The sequence below is a fragment of the Maniola jurtina genome, chromosome W, assembly GCF_905333055.1.
Source record: "Maniola jurtina chromosome W, ilManJurt1.1, whole genome shotgun sequence".
NCBI classification, from domain to species: domain Eukaryota; kingdom Metazoa; phylum Arthropoda; class Insecta; order Lepidoptera; family Nymphalidae; genus Maniola; species Maniola jurtina.
In genome coordinates this window covers 6,953,468-6,974,750 of record NC_060057.1, presented here as the reverse complement: position 1 = coordinate 6,974,750, position 21,283 = coordinate 6,953,468, and the positions used below count along the sequence as shown (strand labels likewise).

Sequence of the window (21,283 nt, the reverse complement as noted above, 5' to 3'; positions counted from 1 at the left end):
CCCGATTTAATATCTATTTAAATACGAAGTTGCATGAAATGAGCAAGCAATAGTGACATTAATTTATCTGTACTATTTAATTATTTAATACGATCTTTTTTTGTATCGAAACTTTTTTTAAGAACAAAGCAACTCAACCAATAAAATAAAAACTTTATAACTCACTTGTGTATAATAGCAATGAAAAAGTCACAGTTTGATTAAAGGTGTCATTATGTGCCTAATTGCAGTGAAATTAGAGCCTAAGTAAATAAATAAAAATATAAGAAAGTGTGTTGAAAAAAACATTGTTGGAAATGAACAATTTTTTAAATATTTTAGTGCAAGCACCATGTCTGCCGGCAACGTAGAAGCTCAACTCGCTGAGATGTTTGCAGATACTGGGTGAGTTGTTACATTTAATTTTATTCTACCATTATTTGGTCTAGTTACTTGTGCAATCTAAATATTTGCATATTTTTTTGATGAATGAATGTGAATTATTAGGTAGTAACCAATAGGAAATATGCGTGTATTTTTTTAAATATTTTAATTCACTTTTTACATCTTTATAACATATTAAATCATACTGTTCGAAATGCTCAATTTAAAAAATAATAACTAAGTAATATTTAAAAATAAAAAAATATATACAAATATAACATTGCTTATATAATACAGAGGAAAAACATAATAAACCGCGATGGAATCAAGTAATGTTTAGGCTCGCAGGAGGTGGATGGAAGAAAACTAGTCGGCGATAATATCCTTATAATAATTATATTCAAAGTTACATTTAAATGAAAAGACTAAAAACTAGTGCTTATCTCTAAGGATGAGAATATTCTAACTTAATATTACGATTCCCACATCGCGCGGGTTCTGGTATTACGCCGCGTCAGCTATACGGGTCGTATTCGTACGTGGGAATGGGAATGCATGTTGCGCTGGCTCACTATGTATCAGCCGCTGGCTTCGCCTGCGTAACACCTCCCCCATCAGATCGGCGCTTATGGAACACCTTGGCTGTGAATTGCGCCGGGAGGTCATCGGATGAAGAACTCTGAATTTCGGCTGTGCTTCTTATCTGCAATGTCTTCGTGCGCTGTATTTTACGATAAACTATGATGATTATACTCAGTCCGCAGGTTCCAACCAATATGGTGTATATGGGTATGGTTGTGTGGTAAATACTTCCGTGGTCCGAACTCGGAGGTAAAGTGATAGGTGTTTGAGATGAAACCTTTGCACTTGCATGATGTAGGTGATCCAGTTTTGTGGACTTCAATTCATAATGCGGAGATGGTCTTGAGTCATAGGGTTCTTCTTTAGGTAAATCCATAACTTGAATTGCTTGGCCTTTTATGCGATCGTTTCTATTGAGAATCATAAACTCTGGCGTTTTCAAAAAGCAATTTTGTGGAATTACTGCTAAGTAGCTGCCTCGAAGTGTCCGGTACAGGTCGTGGCCACACGATAGGTGAACTTTCGTGGGCAGCGGAAAACTCATTGTATAGTGACGTTCGTCAAGTTGCTCGAACGCTGGTTTTTCCAAAGTTACTTTCACTGGATGGCAAAACCTGCTTCTATTTTGGGCGGTTATAAGTTGTTGGATACAATCTGGTTGATTTGAAGGTTCACGCTGTAAGCTTCTAATATCGGCACATAGATAACCCTTGCTGGTCTTCGGGCATTCAGCCTCTATGTACCTGTACTCGTTCAAGCTTATTGCCAGGAATGGATGATAAGGAATTAGGATCTCATGATTCTTGTTGGGTACAATGGATAATTTATACATATCATATACTTGGGTTAGAATTATAGGAAATTTATAAACTATGAATATTTCGTTTCTTACATAATACGAACCTAATCCTATAATATCATAATACTCTCTATCATCTAAAGATATAATTTTACCAGTACCATAAAGACTGGTTAACCTACTAACTAAATATTTAATTGTACTTAAGCTTATAACTGAATGATGTGCAACCGAAACCTTGATAAAACCTAATACATTTTGTAATTTCACAACTTCTTGAGAAATTGAATCTACATTGTCACTAAGAATGAGAAAAACTTGTGCTAAATGTGCATATTTTATTAAATCAGAATCTCTTTCTGAATTGCTCTGACTTATTCGACTTACTAAGGCTGTTAATCGATTTTGATTTTCTACAATACTATCTACGACCTTTGCATACTGCGTCATCCAGTCTTTGGATATACTAACATGACTATTATATTCGGCCACTAATTTATTGTCATTTTCTTCCAATGATTTTATAATGCTATCATAATGTAAGGCATCAGTATAATCGAGGTTACCAGTAATACTTTTAACGACAGATCCGAGACCATCTATGAGTCCTCTTTTTACTCGAGTTGTTTCGAAACTCTGAAGCTGCTCAAGCACACTCAGGAGTTTTTTCTTTAAATAGTTTAAATGAGGTTCAAATAAGTTCTTTGTTTTATTATTTAAATCAGGAGTGACGCTATCTAGTTGGACATTTATGGAGCTGATTTTCTCTTGCAATTCCGAAAGATTAATACATTGTACAAATGAATGGTAATGGTAAATAATAAAGGTACTTCCTAATTTAAAAGGTAGCAAGCCGGGTCCATCGCTGAGATTTTCAAGTTGGATCTCCTGCATTACCACTGGCTGCAGAAGTAGATTGATTATAAGGAGGATCCTGCAACAATTGGGCAGTGTTAGGAACTCTCTTTAGTCTTGACTTCGCGATTGGGGCTCGTTTTTTTCTAGTGTAAATGTGGATTGGGAGATTTGCCACAACTACATCCTGAGTATAGCGGGGAGCTGCCTTTTGACGAGGGGCAACAGGGTTTCTAACAAAAACTTGTTGCTCTGGGGAATAATTTGCTTCGGGCTCTCTAGTTCTATTACGACTATTAGTTAAATCTCTGCGTAGACTACTACAGGATTCGTGGATAAGGTTATATGTAATTTTCATTCTATTTTTATGATCCTGTATGTATTGCTGTAAGACATGTGTCGTGAGGTCTATGTCGAGTGGGTCGCGTGGGTCAAAATGTCCAGTTACTATTTCGATTGGTCTGCATTTTGTGAAACTATGAATACTGCTATTGTAAGCTAGAAGAGCATAAGGTATCAGGTTCCTTACTGATTCATCCTTTTGACTGATTCTAAAGATACGAAGGTGTTCTAAGAGTGTCAAGTGAAATCTTTCAACGATACCATTTTCGTTAGGAGTATGTGGTGCGACCTTATGATGCTGGATTTTATGAAGATTGAAGAACTCAGATATAACTTGATTGTTAAATTCCGGACCGTTGTCAGTAACTACAGTTAAAGGATTTCCATGATGCGTACTAAATTTAAGTAATGCTTGAACTACACTGACTGCCGTGCTGTCTCCTAAGAAATATGCTTGAGCATATTTGGAGAAAGAGTCGACTATTGTCAGAAACTTACAGCTTTCGACACTTAAGAGGTCTAAGTGCACAAGCTCAAAAGGTTTACTGGGTGGTGGAACTACTTGAAATTGCTGTCGGATTGGATTACGGTCATACTTAGCCTGTCCGCATACTTCACAGTCGTTGATAAATTTTGAAATATGCTCTCGCATTTTTGGCCAGTAAAATTTTCGAGATAAAGCAAGAAAGCATTCATTGATACCGCGGTGGATTGTCTTGCCATCATGGTACTTATCTAAAATTTGTTGCTGCCTTAAATATTCTCGAACATTTTCTACTTCTGTTTTAGCTAAATTGAGTATCATTGACGAATTTTTAAAGGTTTTCTGTATTATTGGAATTATCTTATACATAGCCAATGGTGGATTGATTAATAAACCAGTTTTAATTTTAGGTTGAACAAATTCTTTAATAGCATTGATGACATCTATTTCTAAATTTGATTCAGATAATTGAACAGTCGTACGCTTATGGTTTTCAAAGGGGTTTGTAGTGACTGGTTTGGTTTTAATATCACCTACAACGTTAAAAACGATTTGCCTAGTAAATTTATTCAACGGATGTTCTGTAATCGGGATTTCCAAGATGGGGCTTTCGTCATCAGTATGGACAGTTGCTGTTCTAGAACCATCTTCAGCCTCCGGAGCTGAAAGAGTTCCAGAGTCATCTAAAGAGGGAGCTCCGTCCGATAGATTCACAGCAACCGAACTTAGCTCTTCCACATGAACTTCAATGCGCGATAACGCGTCCGCGTTGGTATTAGACTTTCCTTGCTTATACAACACCGCAAAATCGAACTCGCTGAGTTTTAAACGCCATCTTGTAAGTCTCGAATTAGGTTCCTTAAGACTCATTACCCATTGCAGGGGCTTATGATCTGTAATAATTTTAAATTTACGTCCAAAAAGGTAAGGCCTGAAATACTTGGTGGCCCAGACGATTGCTAAGAGTTCTTTTTCTATCGTACTATAGTTCAATTCGCTAGAATTAAGAGTTCTAGATGCATATGCGATCGGTTTATCAGACCCTACTGGGCCCTGTGATAAAACGGCACCTACTGCGACATTAGAAGCATCAGTTGTTAGCAAAAATTCTTTAGTAAAATCCGGATACTGTAAAATGGGATCATTGGTAAGCAGTTGCTTACAGTGCTCGAAACACCTTATGTATTCATCATCGATTATTATTTTAGAATTTTTCTTCAGGCATTGAGTAAGGGGCTTTGTTAGACGTGCAAAATCAGGGATGAATTTTCTGTAATATCCTAGCAATCCGAGAAAACGTTTGATCTGTGTCGTAGTCTTTGGTAATGGGTATTTACTTATGGCTGCTATTTTATTGGGGTTTGGTTTTACACCATCTTTAGAAATTATGTGACCTAAAAATTCGGTTTCCAGCTTCAAGAATTCAGACTTATCCATCTGTATCTTGAAGTTTGACTCACGCAATCTCTGAAATATCTTTTCCAAATTAACTATGTGCTCTTGAAGACTTGTGCTAAAGCAAATTATGTCATCAAGATATACTAGACAAACTTTGTTCTGTAGATCTTTGAGAACATTATCCATGACTCGCTGAAAAGTCGATGGAGCATTTTTCAACCCCATGGGCATCCTTAAAAACTCATAGTGCCCATTCTCTACATTAAATGCAGTCTTGTGAATATCAGCGGGGTCCATTTCAACCTGGTAAAAGCCACTAGCTAAATCTAGGGTAGTGAAGTAATGACACTTCCCTAATTTGTCTAGAACATCGGTGATATTGGGAATAGGGTACTTATCATCAATCGTTTTCTCGTTTACTTTTCTGAAGTCCACGACAAGACGCCATTTACGACGACCAGAAGCATCTGCCTTTTTGGGAACCACCCAAATAGGAGAGCTCCAGGCGGAGTCAGAAGGTCTTATAATATTTTGTTCAAGCATTTTACTGATCTGATCTCTGATTTCTTGTCGGTGGACATAAGGATATCTGTAACTTTTTGTATGTACAGGAATTTCATCGCTGGTCTTAATTTTATGTTTAATCTTATTATTGAACGTTAAAGGTTCACCTTCAAGATAGAACACGTCGGCATACTTTGCACACAGTGCTTTCAAATTAGCTGCTTCTTCTGGATTTAAATGTCCAATGCGAAGACGAGAAAAAACTTCTTTAGCACGATTCGAAGAGACATTGGTTTGCTCACATTCAAAATTATAAAGTTCTGCTGATATGGGTTTGTCTATGAAAAAAACTATATCATTCGGGGAATCATTAGTAATTTCAACATATCCTTTCTTATTTTTAACGCGTGTTATACAATCGGAAATAATACAGTTGCATATAGTTTGAGATGGAATCAAGACATCACCGTCCTGCGAATTAATAGGCAATGCAAATAGCTTTGAAGAATGAGCAGGAATAATGTCTTCGAACAAATTAACGTTACGCGAATCATACATTTTTATTGGAATCTCAGCGTTACGCGTTACTAATTTTCTGTCTTTAAGATTAATAGTGGACTCCAATTTTTCAAGTAAATCTAGGCCTAAAAGACCGTCAAAGTATTCGTGAAAATGATATACGTAAAAAGTAATATCACCATCTTCGTTAAATTCGGAAAACCAAGGTAATGTAATGGAATAGTCATTTTTAGTTGTTGCGTGCACGTTGGTTACTTCAAAGGGTTCATAGTTAAGTGGCATATTACTAAAATACATTTGTACTGCTTCAGGACTGATAAAAGATTGATTCGCCCCGGTATCGATAAGAAATCTGAGAGGTGGATTACTAATCTGTACATAACCAAGTTGCCGCTGGACATAAAAATTAACATCTATCCTGGTTTTTCGGATTCGCTGACTATCTGAAAATTTTCTTTCTTAGAACTGACTTCCTGTTTCTGATCAACTTCTTCTATTATTGGACTTGGTTCAACGTTCGAGGAGCTTTCCTCATAGTAATTATAGCATTCATCCGTAAATTGTTCGTAATTGTCATAGTCATAATCGTAGTCATAGTCATAATCATAGTCATAGTTAAGTTCGTTAAAATTGACGTCGCGTGATTTCATATAGTTAGTTGGTGGTGGATTACCAAATTTACGCCAATCATGTCCCGATGGTGGTAAATTTCTAGGGGTGAAATGACTCACACCGCTCATGGGACGTGGGAAATTAGAATTGTTAGGCGATTGGTGTCGATTTGGTAATTTGAAAACGTTGCTCTTCGGGTTATAATTCGGTGGAGGAGCGCGAAACATTAATTGGGTACGACTAGGACCACGCGGATGCATTTGAGGGTTAGGTTTCCAACCAGGTCTAAAATGCATAGGTGGCTGACTCTGAGGTGGTCTAAAATGTATAGGCTGCTGCCAAGATGGCCCAGGCATAGCGAAACCTTGTGACCTTGAAGGACCTGTGTAATTTGACACGGAAAATTTATGTCCAAAATTTCCTTCATTTCGCTGTTGTATATATAGGGTGTTAAGTTCCTCTTGTACAAATTCGAGGGCTTTTTCCATTGACACTGGCCGCATGCACCGTATCCTTGAGCCTAGCGGGTCTTTTAGACCACGTAAATAACACTGCAGGGTTAACTTTTGGTAAAGTTGCCGTTTAGCCTCTATTGTGGTAGGTACGGATTCATGTAGGGAAATGTAGGTCATAATTGTGCTAAACAAGTTTTGGCACTTTTCGTAAAATTCTTGCGGGGTGCTAGAGCCTTGTGTCTGTAGAGACAAATCATTGTATAAAGCGGTCTCATCGCGATGGTCTGCGAAATTATTAATAAGGGCATTTCGTATGCCATTCCAACTATCTGGGATACCGTTTGCATTAATTAACCTAGCCGCGGAACCTGTCACTTTATTTAATATTCCACTAATTAATGCCGAATTTTGTAACTCATGTCCCGGACTAATGTCAAAATGGGCAATCACTAATTGGTCACACAAATTTATAAACCGTGTTAACACATGAGGATTTCCGTCAAATTCGGGTAAAAATCTAATAGATTTATAGATAGTATCTAAATCGTTTGATGCCATGTCTTCTAAGTTCCTAGATTCGTCTACGGCTCTTGACCTATTAACCGACCCTACGAAACTACGTCCTGACCTTGGATGAAAAATCTTGACGAATAAAAATTAAACTAACACACACAAAAAATACACTCAAAAAACTTTTATAAAAAAGCACTCAATAAAAAATTACTTCCCTAAAGTTCACGTAAAATTATATTAAATAGGTCTATAGATTTTGTATAAACCTAGATTATAAAATTTTAGGAATAAGGACGATATATATAAATGAGGATACAATAGACGTACGATTAAAAAAAAATCAATAAAAAAAATTAAACACAATACCTCTTTTTCTTGTTAGTCGGAAAAGGATAGGTAAAAGGAACTTGAACGATTCAAGTACTTACCGCATCGCCGATCTATTTCTTTCCACGAATCGAAGTTTAGATTCTCCACTACACTGCGGCCTCCGAATGATAGGTTCTCAGGATAAGTTGTTCTCCGTCACAGTTGTCCGATACAGCTACAGGTACAGCTTATCCTACCCCGTCACTGCGCCAGTAATGTTTAGGCTCGCAGGAGGTGGATGGAAGAAAACTAGTCGGCGATAATATCCTTATAATAATTATATTCAAAGTTACATTTAAATGAAAAGACTAAAAACTAGTGCTTATCTCTAAGGATGAGAATATTCTAACTTAATATTACGATTCCCACATCGCGCGGGTTCTGGTATTACGCCGCGTCAGCTATACGGGTCGTATTCGTACGTGGGAATGGGAATGCATGTTGCGCTGGCTCACTATGTATCAGCCGCTGGCTTCGCCTGCGTAACAATCACACTAATATTATAAAGGAGAAAGTTTGTATGTGTGTATGTGTGTGTGTGTGTATGTTTGTTACTCCTTCACGCAAAAACTACTGGACGGATTTGGCTGAAATTTAGAATGGAGATAGATTATACCCTGGATTGGCACATAGGCTACTTTTTATCCCGGAAAATTAAGGAGTTTCCACGGGGATTTTAAAAACCTACATCCACACGAATGAAGTCGCGGGTATCAGCTAGTTCATAAATATATAGATATACCAGTTTAGTCAGTAATTATGCGCATCTGTAGGTCGTCGTCACCCGACGAAGAGGCCAGTTCTTCTTCTTCCGAAGAAGAAACGAGTTCTGACCAAAGTACTAGCCAAGCAGAGGAAGGATGGACTGAAGCGGGTTCATTGCAGGAGTTCCCATTTAGCAACATTGGGCACTTCAACATTGGTCCAGCTGAGTCCCCCATAGATTTTTTTAATTTATTTTTTAACTCTACATTTATGTCTTTGTTGATAGCGAGCATTAATTCTCATGGCTTACGGTTGTTATTAGAAACCAATGCCCCTCATAGTAGAGCTTTAAATTGGAAAGATACTAATGCTGATGAAGTTTTAGTCTTCTTGGCAATGCTTATCCATATGGGCCACATACGATTAAGTAGGCTCAATGATTACTGGAGCACGGACCCCTTATATAACTTGCCTTTTAAAAATTTCATGTCGCGGGACCGTTTTCTATTAATACTTCGTAACCTGTTTTTTTCTGACCCTAATTATTCATTCAGTAACAATGATCCTAATCGATTTGTCAAGCCAATAATAACTTTTTTTAACAATCTTATGAAAACTTTAGTTAGTCCTCCTAAAAATTTAACGATAGATGAAAGTGTATTACACTGGCGAGGTCGCTTAAAAATCAGACAATATATTAAAGGCAAAAGGCATAAATATGGAGTTAAAATATACGTACTTACGGATACGAATGGCATAACGCAGAAAATGCATATGTATTGTGGATCACATGACGATGAGCTTCAGGGCAAAGGTCATGCTGATAAAGTGGTGATGATGCTTATGGAAGATTATCTAGATGCAGGGCACTCTCTATATATGGACAATTTTTATAATAGTGTGAAATTAGCAGAAAATTTATTGGCTAAACGTACATATCTTACAGGTACACTTAGAGCCAATAGAGTTGGGAATCCGATAATTACTAGGACAAAGATCGCTAGAGGTACATTGCTAACGAGGTACAGGCGTGGCGTATGCGTCACCAATTATAGAGACAAAAGGAATGTACTGATGATCTCAACTGAACATCATTCAAATTTAGTTGATTCTAGAAATAGGCGCGGCCAAGTTTCACAGAAACCTAAAGTTATTGTGTCATATAATAAATTTATGAAAGGCGTTGATAGAAAAGACCAAATGCTATCATATTATCCGTTTTATACTAAATCAACCAGGTGGTACAGAAAAATGTTGCTACATGTAATGCAAGTTATGTTGCTGAACTCATACTTGATGTTCAATCAACAAATGAAATATTCCGGAAACAATGACAAAGTCATGTCATTTTTAGATTTCCGTTTAAATGTAATAAGAAAATTGTTAAAGATTGACCGACTCCCACCGACTGATAGACAGACAGCCATTAGAAATATGCCTACATCATCGACTGTAAATAAAATAAAAACAAACACAGGAGATGATATACATTTGCCGGAAGAGTTGCCTAAAAACCATAAAGGCAAAACCAAAAGAAAAGATTGTAGGCACTGTATGGACACCACAGGAAAACGCAAATCCACCTTATTTTATTGTCCCCTTTGCAGTAAAAGACCTGGACTATGTTTAAAATGCTTTCGAGTATATCATAGGTACTAATCTTGCCTACTATAAAGGAACTCTTTCGGTATAATATAATTCGCAATATAAAGTCGTTATTTTGTGTTATTTTGTTGTGGCTTTTCTGTCAACGCTTTTCATTCATTTTAAAAGCTCTATGTATACTTTTAAGATACACAGATAATCTTCTATAATAATTTAAAAATAGTTGATTCATAGTTTTGAAAATTTCCCTATTAGTCCCTGCAGGGTGAACTGTTAATGCCTTTTGTATTCGTAAGTAGCTTGATTTAATAATTACTGTTGCAACTATATTTCTTATTGATTTGTTGATATTTTTACAGATTTTCTCATTCACTGCCATTTTTAGTTTATTTTCAGATTCTATTTTCCTGCGTCATCGAATGGGTATTTGTTTTATATTTGTTGATTATATGCTTGTTGATTATTTGATTTTCTCTCTTTTTTCTCTGCACGTCCGCAATGTCTTTGTTTGGGGACTATTTACATCTGAGTTGTCATTACTAACATTATTTTCAACTATGTCCAGTGTTTGTGTAAATAGTTTTCGTTTTGTGAAACTAGGTTTCATAGACACGTTAGTAGAGTTGTACATTGTATCAGCCACAGTGTTGTTATTGGTTGTGTCATGATTCTGTAATGGTTGTTTTGTATGCTTATTGGTGTCTGATTTCTCTTCTGAAATAACTATTTGAGGAGTTTCTTTCAATAGATTAGACAATGGTTCAACATTGCCAACCAAAGGCTGAGTTGATTTTGCAATCAATATTTCTGGTTCATTGTCTCTCATAAGAATCCTAAATTTTCGTACAGGTAAAAGAGGTTTCTTAAAATTAAAGTCTTTTTTAGTATTTGTTCGAAAACGGCTATGAGAAAAGAGCTTGCACAGCTCAAAGAAAATACATGGACAGAAGTAGATCAGATACCAGAAGGAAAGGAAGTGATAAGCTCGAAATGGGTTTTAAAGAAAAAGGCAGATTGCTATAAGGCTAGATTAGTGGCCAGAGGCTTTCAACAAGAATGTGATGAGAACTTGTATGCCCCTGTGGCAAAGTTAAATACATTTAGGATTTTTGTGTCTGTAGCTACTAAGCTAAATTTAGAAATTAATCAAATGGATGTTTGTGGAGCTTTTTTAAATGCAAAACTTGACGAGGAATTGTATTTAATTCTACCAGAGGGAACTGGTACTAAATATGTAAAACTTAATAAGTCAATTTATGGTTTAAAAAGGTCTCCTAAGTATTGGAATGAAACATTCAACAATGTAATGATATCTTTAGGGTATAAACGATGTGATAAGGATTTTTGTTTGTATTCAAAATGTGAAGGGGAACAAAAAACATTTTTGCTATTATATGTGGATGATATTTTGTACTTTGGAAGTAATGAGGAATCTTTGTGTGAACTAAGAGATGTATTGTGTAAAACCTTTAAGATGAAAGTTATGGGAGGAATTGGTAAATTTTTAGGGATAGATGTAAAACGGGATATTAAAACGGGAACCACTATTATTTCACAGAAAGATTATTTAATAAAACTGTTGTCTCAGTATAACATGTTGAATTGTAAAACATTGCAGTTACCTATTGATAAAAATTATAATTTTCATATTTTAAAGCGAGAAGGGTCAGAGAGTGTTGAAGTTGAGAATAAATGTAGAAGGTTAGTGGGAAGGCTGATGTATGCAGCCATGGGCACACGGCCAGATATTTGTGCAGTTGTTAATATTTTAAGCCGATATCAAAGCTGTGCATCAGAGCTTTTATATAAATTATTATTAAATGTTTTAAGATATGTGAGAGGGACTATAGACTTGTGTTTGACATATAATAGAGACTGTAATAATGATGTTGTAAGCTATGTTGATAGTGACTGGGGTGGTTGTAATGATTGTAAATCAACATCGGGGTGCATTTTTAAAGTATTTGGTTGTTCAGTAATTTGGTTTTCAAAGAAACAGCAGACTGTAGCATTGTCCTCAACAGAAGCAGAGTATATTGCTCTATGTTTAGCAACTAGTGAGGCTTGTTGGCTAAAACATATTATGATGACATTTGGGTTTGATGTGAACATAACTGTTTATGAAGACAATCAGTCCACTATCAAAATGGCACAGATGGCAACTGGTAATTCTAGAGTTAAACATTTGGAAATAAAGCAAGCATTTGTTAAAGAAAAGCTTGAAAATAAAATAATTGAGTTAAGATATATAAATACAAGTGAACAGCTTGCTGACATACTTACAAAAGCGTTAGGGGGTATAGCATTTAAGAGATTAAGGGGAAAATTGTTTTGATATTGAGGGGAGATGTGAACAGGACAATATAAATACAATTGAATAGTGGCAACCCAGTGTCTATGGTCTAGTCTATGGTTAAGTCTGTCAAGATGTCTGACGCTACCTTGTTATAGTTGTGTGAGGCTACAAGTAATGTTTCTAATAGTCGACCATGTTAGCTCCGTAGTACCTAATTAAACAGTTCAAGCTTCCAGCAGACTTTCATTTGTCCTAACAGAAATTCCTACTTAATGCCAAATTTCAGTCTTCTAGGACTTCAGAAAGTACCCTAGAATTTGTGACTAGAAGTTTTGACTGCCAATAAATCTGAAACTATTGTTGCAGAAGTATGGGGATAGGTTTGAATAATAGACACTTTCCAATTTCACTTCACTGTATTTTTGAGAATAGTTTTCTCTTACAATTATTATTTCTCAATCCCCGTCTTTTTCGATTCCTTCGCTATTTCTATCAGTTTGACAGATATATTTTTTTAAGGTAGGTAGGTACTTGTTTTCGGGAAAGCTATTTGACAAATTACCACAGAGGTAAACCAAGGTGATGTAATAGACAATTAACGTAACAATTATATCAGCTAAATGTAAAATACGACACAATATGTATTGATCTAAATAGTTAATAACTAAATGTGATTTATAATCCATTCCCGCCAATTATTTATAAATAATAATAATTAATCTGATATAGGTCTAGATGTCTATGACTCATGATATAAGGCAGCATCTTGAGGTAGTTGTTAACACTCGGCCATCCTGGAAAGGCCGTGCCCCACGGCCCGCCCGCAGATAACATCCCGGCTTTAGCATCATCGGCCACCTGGCAAAAGAAAAACACCGAACAGTAATATGCACTTAAGAGGTTACCTAAAAAACGCTTGGTCAATCTGTTTCGCCACCAAGTGATCAACATTAAAAGGCTAAATAATAATAGTGTCTCACTTAGTCAACCATGGTCATGTAGACATTCATAATTTAAATTAGAAATATGTACATATGATATAATATTCAATAGATTCATTTTAGTTATTACCTACTTCATATTAAAATTGTTATTGATTTTCTTCTTTTTTTTAATGACTTGCTATAAGATTTAGGTATTAAATAAAAATAACTTTTGATTACCAGTGGGTATGTGATTAACATTGACGAAATATAAGTAACAGATTTCGTTGTAGCTTCCTACTATCCAAAATTGTAGGTACTTAAATGACTATCAAGATAAGTTCTATACAGCTGACGTCATGACTCATGAGACAATTTTATTAAGAAGCTAAAATTGATTTAGAATTATGTTTGGCTCAGCACTTATTAGTTGCTTATTGTGGTGCACGGGAAAAGTTAGGTATCAAACAATTCGCAGGTTTCGGTGGTATCTTTCGAGGTCGCTCACATAATATTATTATCATGTTAGTAACTAAGTAAGTAACTGACTTTCGATGCTTTAGCTTTTTTTTCTATTATAAAGATGAATTTGCCACGGGGATGACACCTATAAACCTGGAAAGCAAAACAGTTTCCATATTTATACGAAATTTCATTTCTAGCCCTTTTTCTTTTAATCCGTACTAAACGTTTATTGAATTTCATACTCATTTTTCTCTAATGTAAGTATATGTAATTTTCAATTACTTGATATATTTATAATTGTAATTTTATACCTAGATATTAACAGGTCGGCAGAGGGTTTTGTTTTAGCAGAGTTTATTTTTGGTACTTTCAAATCATGTTGTACATACGTAGTATATACCTTTATTTTTCCCATTTTGAATAAATCATGCAGCATAAATTTTTATCATTGAAAGGTCACACAGATATTATAATAGGTATATATAAGTAGTAAATAGACTAGATAAGCAAAATAGACTCGTGGCGTAGGTCACACAGACCGTTTGCGTAGGTCACACAGACTCGTTGTGTAGGTCACACTGACTCGTTGCGTAGGTCACTCAGACTCGTTGCACAGGTCACACAGACTCGTTGCTTGGGTCACTCAGACTCGTTGCACAGGTCACACAGACTCGTTGCTTGGGTCACACAGGCTCATTATGTAGGTCTTATAGACCATTTGTGCAGGTATCCCAGATTATTTGCGTAGGTGACAGAGTGCGTCGAATAAGTAGCTCATTCAGATTCGTTGCATAGGTCATGCGGACTTCTTTGTGATTTCATACGGATTATTCATAGGAAGATCTCACAGACATTATTCTAAGTATATGTCTTAAAGTAGGTACAGACATTGTACTTAAAATGCATTTTTTTACTCAGAAGGTGAATTTCTATGAGGAATAAGGGACAGAATAAAGCATAAGTACGAGAGAACAAATCTTATTTCCACAAGAAACAAGAAATAGGATTGTTACAAAACAAGGCATCTAGGAGAGCAATTTCGAAAATGAAAGAATGTCTTTTAGCACTTATCCGCACTATTTGAGAATTTATAAAGTTACCAAGGTTCGAGATAGTTGGCAAATATTATCATGTCTCAGTTTATTATATTAGATACCAGAATGCAAACAAAAGGAATTTCTTATTTTATAAAACAATATTACTCCATTAATGGGCCATCCATGTCAAAAGTTAATTAGTAATTAATTAGGGCATATAGAGCTTTAGACATAAGTTTAAAAAATTATTTTATTTTATTCATGACTTTTGTATTTTTGAAACATACTATATTTACTGAAGACAACCATACTGTTGGTCCGACGACATCACCAAGCTTGCGGGGAAAACTTGAAGGAAGCTCACCCAGCATTCAGAAGAATGGCGTGTACGTGAGGAGACCTACTTATGTCTAACAATGGATAAATAAGGACTAACAAGAAGAGGAAGTTATTTACTGTAATGCTTTTCAACGGTAGTGAAAATAAAGTAAAGTAGTCTTGACTCTTGAGTCTACTAGCCTCTTTTACTACATTATCTATTGTTGTATTTTATCAATCTTCACTCTCGATGTTGACATATTTTTTTTAAGAAGAAGTCACTTTGTTTCAAAAGTTACCAAGACATTTCGTTACGGAAGTCACTCAGACTTTTCGTTACGAAAGTAGCTCAGATGTTTCGCTACAGAGGTTATTTAGACGTCCTGTCAGGGAATTCACTCAGACGTTTCGTTACGGAAGTCATACATGCGTTCCGTTATGGATTTTACTCAAACATTCAGATAGGGAAGTCACTCAGATGTTTCGTTACTGAAGTCACACAGACGTTCTGTTAGAGAAGTCACTTATTTCTTTAAGTGAAGATACTCAAAAATATCTTTAGCGTAGACATTCAGACATTATCTTGATGTTAATCAGCATTTACTGTTTTAGTAATATCATAAGATTTTCTTTCGTTTCAAAATTAATAACTGTTCTTTTTAGTAGGTTATCGATATACGATATTATCTAGGTTATATATTCTATAATACGTGTAGTTATAGTGTTATGTATTTAATAAATGTAGAATATGTATATTTTAAGTGTTTCTTATTAAGTAAATCAATAAGTTAAATTTTATGCTTGGACGTTACGACGTCCTAGCTCGTTTACGGCAAAATAAGGTCATAATGTCACAATCGCAATCACCTCTAATTGGTCGACGCTCACTCATTTCCGGCTATGTCAATGCATTGTTGAGATAAAAATACCAATCACAGCGATTGAGATTGTAATAATGATTGATACAGTCTTTCAGCATTCGAACAAATTGTCTTCCTATAATTCGTAAAATAAAATAAATTAAACCTATCATACTGTTACTTATAAACTTCTGACCTTTACATAATCCTATTATTGAATTCCATGTACTATACTAGCCAATAGTTAACGTACATAGTTCGGTACAATAGTCTCTTTTGTATAAGTACCCATTTTTAGTATATATGATTTGTCAAAAACAAATAAAATAAAACTAGTAGCTCAGTTTGTTGTAGGCTCTACTCAGACCTAGCCTAGGTGCGTTTGGAATCCTCGCTTAATTTTGAATTTATGCAATTAATTGTCACCATTACATCATTATCTTATAAATTCAATTGACGATCAAAGTGTTCCCAATTGTGTAAATGATTTATTTTTAACTATGAAAATAGTAGGTAAGTATACATTTATCTAAAAATAAGTTCAGTACATACAGGCACTATCAAAAATTAAGTTTCCGATATAGGTTAATCTGGCTCTATTTTCTGGTCTTTCTGGTTAGGTACTCGTATCATCTAGTAATCTCTATTATAATTAATTTTATAAATTTAATTATGTACATTAAGATTATTTGGCTCGAAGTATTGCTGTTTTTCTTACTCTCATTGGGTTTGTCATACAGTCTTTAATTTGCATAATTCACACAGACTTATTTATATAGATATTTGGGGAGTCATTCACCCGTTAGCATGAATAGGTCACACAGTCACTAAAGTTAGCTAAGGATTAAATTATTAACATTTTAACCTCACATTTTAAAGTACCATGGTGAACTGATAACCATCGCTAGTTGCGGTTTATCCTAACAAATCAGAGTAATTACATTTAGACATGAGCCTTTAATTTTTGGACTAGTACAGAGTCTGCTTCATCACCTACGTTCATAAGTTGTATACCTACATATTTCAATGCGGTTAAGACCTCCAGAAATGAAATAGCTTAAATTATTTTGTCACAAGTTAGAATATTACTTACTATTAGAAAGTACTCATTTATTTCAATTGTAAAAGATGTTATGGAAGAGCAGGGCCGTCTGCCACAAGTACTAGTAGCAAATCTAGGCACTTACTGGGATGGTCCTAATTTCTATGTGTTCTCTGTAAAATTATTTTAACGAAATAAATATTTTTGTATTTTGTATTTGTATATACTTTATTAATCAGCACACTGAGCTATGGCGGTAGAGGCGGTTGCCAGAATTTTTGTGATTCAATTCATTCCACAGGATTAGCGGTGTTTGGAGTACATACTTAAAACGCGTATACAGGTTATTTAATTTGTAAATAATAATCTCACAAAAAAAAAAAAGATTTGATGATATACCTAAAATTATTAATTTATCTAACGAAGGTAGTTTGACAAAATCGATATTTCACTCATTCAATGCCATACGATCTGTTGCTAAGTGAATTGACCTATATCGCAGAGATCACAATTAAGTAGATACTTATTTTTTCTGTTATAAAAAAAAAATACACACATGCACATTTTTTACATAATCTGCTAAGTGATTGTATGTATGCGCACTCAAAACCTCCTTTATGATGAAAACTTTAGATACTTATGGTATTATCAAATCATTTGAAAAATTAACTTCCAGTATCAATGTTCAGTATCAATATCAGTTCCAGCAAATATTCTATCTGCACTAATGTTAATATTTTGAGAGGCATTTGCATATGCTCAGAAAATTGATGGTTAGAGTGAATATACCTAAAACGACTCACCGGGTGCGGGTATGCTCGACTTTGTTGCTATGGCGACACAGGAGGACGAGTGGCGGCTGGCACGGTGCGGCAAGTGGTAGCTGGCACGGTGCGACGAGTGGCGGCTGGCACGGTGCGCGAGTGGCAGCTGGCACGGCGCGGCGAGTGGCAGCTGGCACGGCGCGGCGAGTGGCAGCTGGCACGGCGAGGCGTGTGGCGGCTAGCACGGTGCGGCGAGTGATGGCTAGCCCGTCAGTAGATTACAGCTGCTCTTCTTGTCCCCGCGTGGCGAAGACGTAGTAAAGTTTTATTCCCCTTCTCTTCATCTTGAAGCCTGCGCCGAAGTAGTAGATTCTTCTATAATTTTCCGATGATGATAAGTAGGTACCCTTAATAAAGTAAGTAGGGCTTCTGGTATTGGTAGACCGTAATTTTGCTTCTATAATTTTTCGATGATGATAAGTAGGTACCCTTAATAAAGTAAGTAGGGCTTCTGGTATTGGTAGACCGTAAATTTGCTTCTATAATTTTTCGATGATGATAAGTAGGTACCCTTAATAAAGTAAGTAGGGCTTCTGGTATTGTTAGACCGTAATTTTGCTTCTATAATTTTTCGATGATGATAAGTAGGTACCCTTAATAAAGTAAGTAGGGTTTCTGGTATTGGTAGACCGTAATTTTGCTTCTAGGTATTTCAACTTCAAGTCCCCTGATATTATAATACACAGGGCCGTCCTCGGGTCGCATCTTGAAGATGAGTTTGCGTCGATATAGGTCCATGATGTTATTTTCTAAGAGAGGCGTGGTGTCTTCAGAAGAGAAGAAAAAAAAAAATTTTCTTTTCACGTTCTTCAATGTTCTGCTCTCTTCTCTTCTTGTGATCCCACTTCTGACTGTTGCAGAAGTATGGGGATAGGTTTGAATAATAGACACTTTCCAATTTCACTTCACTGTATTTTTGAGAATAGTTTTCTCTTACAATTATTATTTCTCAATCCCCGTCTTTTTCGATTCCTTCGCTATTTCTATCAGTTTGACAGATATATTTTTTTAAGGTAGGTAGGTACTTGTTTTCGGGAAGCTATTTGACAAATTACCACAGAGGTAAACCAAGGTGATGTAATAGACAATTAACGTAACAATTATATCAGCTAAATGTAAAATACGACACAATATGTATTGATCTAAATAGTTAATAACTAAATGTGATTTATAATCCATTCCCGCCAATTATTTATAAATAATAATAATTAATCTGATATAGGTCTAGATGTCTATGACTCATGATATAAGGCAGCATCTTGAGGTAGTTGTTAACACTATATAAGCTAGACAATTGATACTCAGTGCATTTAATAAATCTGCCAAGGACATCTTATCTTGAAAATATCAGCATTCTAGCAACAGAATTTACAGATTTGCTTTTCCCATAAGAGTCGTAGAGAGGGGAAATTTCCAATTTCTTAATTTTCCTGTAATTTGTATGTTAATTTGTATGCAATTTCTAGTCTACATACCAAATTTCAGCCTTCTAGTACTTTGGGAAGTACCCTAGAATTACAGACTAGAAGTTTTGACTGTCAATAAATCTGAAACTATAAAAGCTAGACAATTGATACTCAATGCATTTAATCAATCTGCCAAGGACATCTTATCCTGAAAATATCAGCATTCTAGCGACAGAATTTACAGATTTGCTTTTCTCATAAGAGGCGTAGAGGGGGGGGGGGGGGGGGGGGGAATTCCAATTTCTCAATTTTCCTGTAGTTTGTATGCAATTTCTAGTCTACATACCAAATTTCAGCCTTCTAGGACTTCGGGAAGTACCCTAGAATTACAGACTAGAAGTTTGGACTGTCAATAAATCTGAAACTATAAAAGCTAGACAATTGATACTCAACGCGTTTAATAAATCTGCCAAGGACATCTTATCCTGAAAATATCAGCATTCTAGCGACAGAATTTACAGTTTTGCTTTTCTCATAAGAGGCGTAGAGGGGGGGAAATTCCAATTTCTCAATTTTCTTGTAGTTTGTATGCAATTTCTAGTCTACATACCAAATTTCAGCCTTCTAGGACTTCGGGAAGTACCCTAGAATTACAGACTAGAAGTTTGACTGTCAATAAATCTGAAACTATAAAAGCTAGACAATTGATACTCAATGCGTTTAATCAATCTGCCAAGGATATCTTATCCTAAAAATATCAGCATTCTAGCGACAGAATTTACAGATTTGCTTTTCTCATAAGAGGCGTAGAAGGAGGGAAATTCCAATTTCTCAATTTTTCTGTAATTTGTATGCAATTTCTAGTCTACATACCAAATTTCAGCCTTCTAGGACTTCGGGAAGTACCCTAGAATTACAGACTAGAAGTTTTGACTGTCAATAAATCTGAAACTATAAAAGCTAGACAATTGATACTCAATGCGTTTAATAAATCTGCCAAGGACATCTTATCCTGAAAATATCAGCATTCTAGCGACAGAATTTACAGATTTGCTTTTCTTATAAGAGGCGTAGAGGGGGGGAATTCCAATTTCTCAATTTTCTTGTAGTTTGTATGCAATTTCTAGTCTACATACCAAATTTCAGCCTTCTAGGACTTCGGGAAGTACCCTAGAATTACAGACTAGAAGTTTGACTGTCAATAAATCTGAAATTATAAAAGCTAGACAATTGATACTCAATGCGTTTAATCAATCTGCCAAGGACATCTTATCCTGAAAATATCAGCATTCTAGCGACAGAATTTACAGATTTGCTTTTCTTATAAGAGGCGTAGAAGGGGGAAAATTCCAATTTCTCAATTTTTCTGTAGTTTGTATGCAATTTCTAGTCTACATACCAAATTTCAGCTCTCTAGGACTTCGGGAAGTACCCTAGAATTACAGATTAGAAGTTTTGACTGTCAATAAATCTGAAACTATAAAAGCTAGACAATTGATGCTCAATGTGTTTAATCAATCTGCCAAGGACATCTTATCCTGAAAATATCAGCATTCTAGCGACAGAATTTACAGATTTGCTTTTCTCATAAGAGGCGTAGAGGGGGGGAAATTCCAATTTCTCAATTTTCCTGTAGTTTGTATGCAATTTCTAGTCTACATACCAAATTTCAGCCTTCTAGGACTTCGGGAAGTACCCTAGAATTACAGACTAGAAGTTTTGACTGTCAATAAATCTGAAACTATAAAAGCTAGACAATTGATACTCAATGCGTTTAATCAATCTGCCAAGGACATCTTATCCTGAAAATATCAGCATTCTAGCGACAGAATTTACAGATTTGCTTTTCTCATAAGAGGCGTAGAGGGGGGAAATTCCAATTTCTTAATTTTCCTGTAGTTTGTATGCAATTTCTAGTCTACATACCAAATTTCAGCCTTCTAGGACTTCGGGAAGTACCCTAGAATTACAGACTAGAAGTTTGGACTGTCAATAAATCTGAAACTA

At 35.5% G+C, this 21,283-nt stretch overlaps 1 protein-coding gene across 1 annotated transcript; it reads left to right on the top strand.

Annotated features, from left to right (window-relative positions):
- Positions 1–326: 326 nt before the first annotated feature.
- On the top strand, positions 327–10,575 carry LOC123879950 (piggyBac transposable element-derived protein 4-like). The gene is made up of 2 exons (XM_045927806.1): positions 327–384; positions 8,569–10,575. Exons 1-2 carry the CDS (start codon positions 332–334, stop codon positions 10,157–10,159), a joined length of 1,644 nt encoding a protein of 547 aa, XP_045783762.1. The 5' UTR covers positions 327–331; the 3' UTR covers positions 10,160–10,575.
- The last annotated feature ends 10,708 nt before the right edge of the window (positions 10,576–21,283 follow it).

What these genes read in the sequence shown, in the direction of transcription:
- LOC123879950 (XM_045927806.1), top strand. Translation starts at nt 332, where the DNA reads ATGTCTGCCGGCAACGTAGAAGCTCAACTCGCTGAGATGTTTGCAGAT. An exon ending in GAGATGTTTGCAGATACTGG is followed by an intron (nt 385 to 8,568) that starts GTGAGTTGTTAC and finishes GCGCATCTGTAG; the next exon opens with GTCGTCGTCACCCGACGAAG.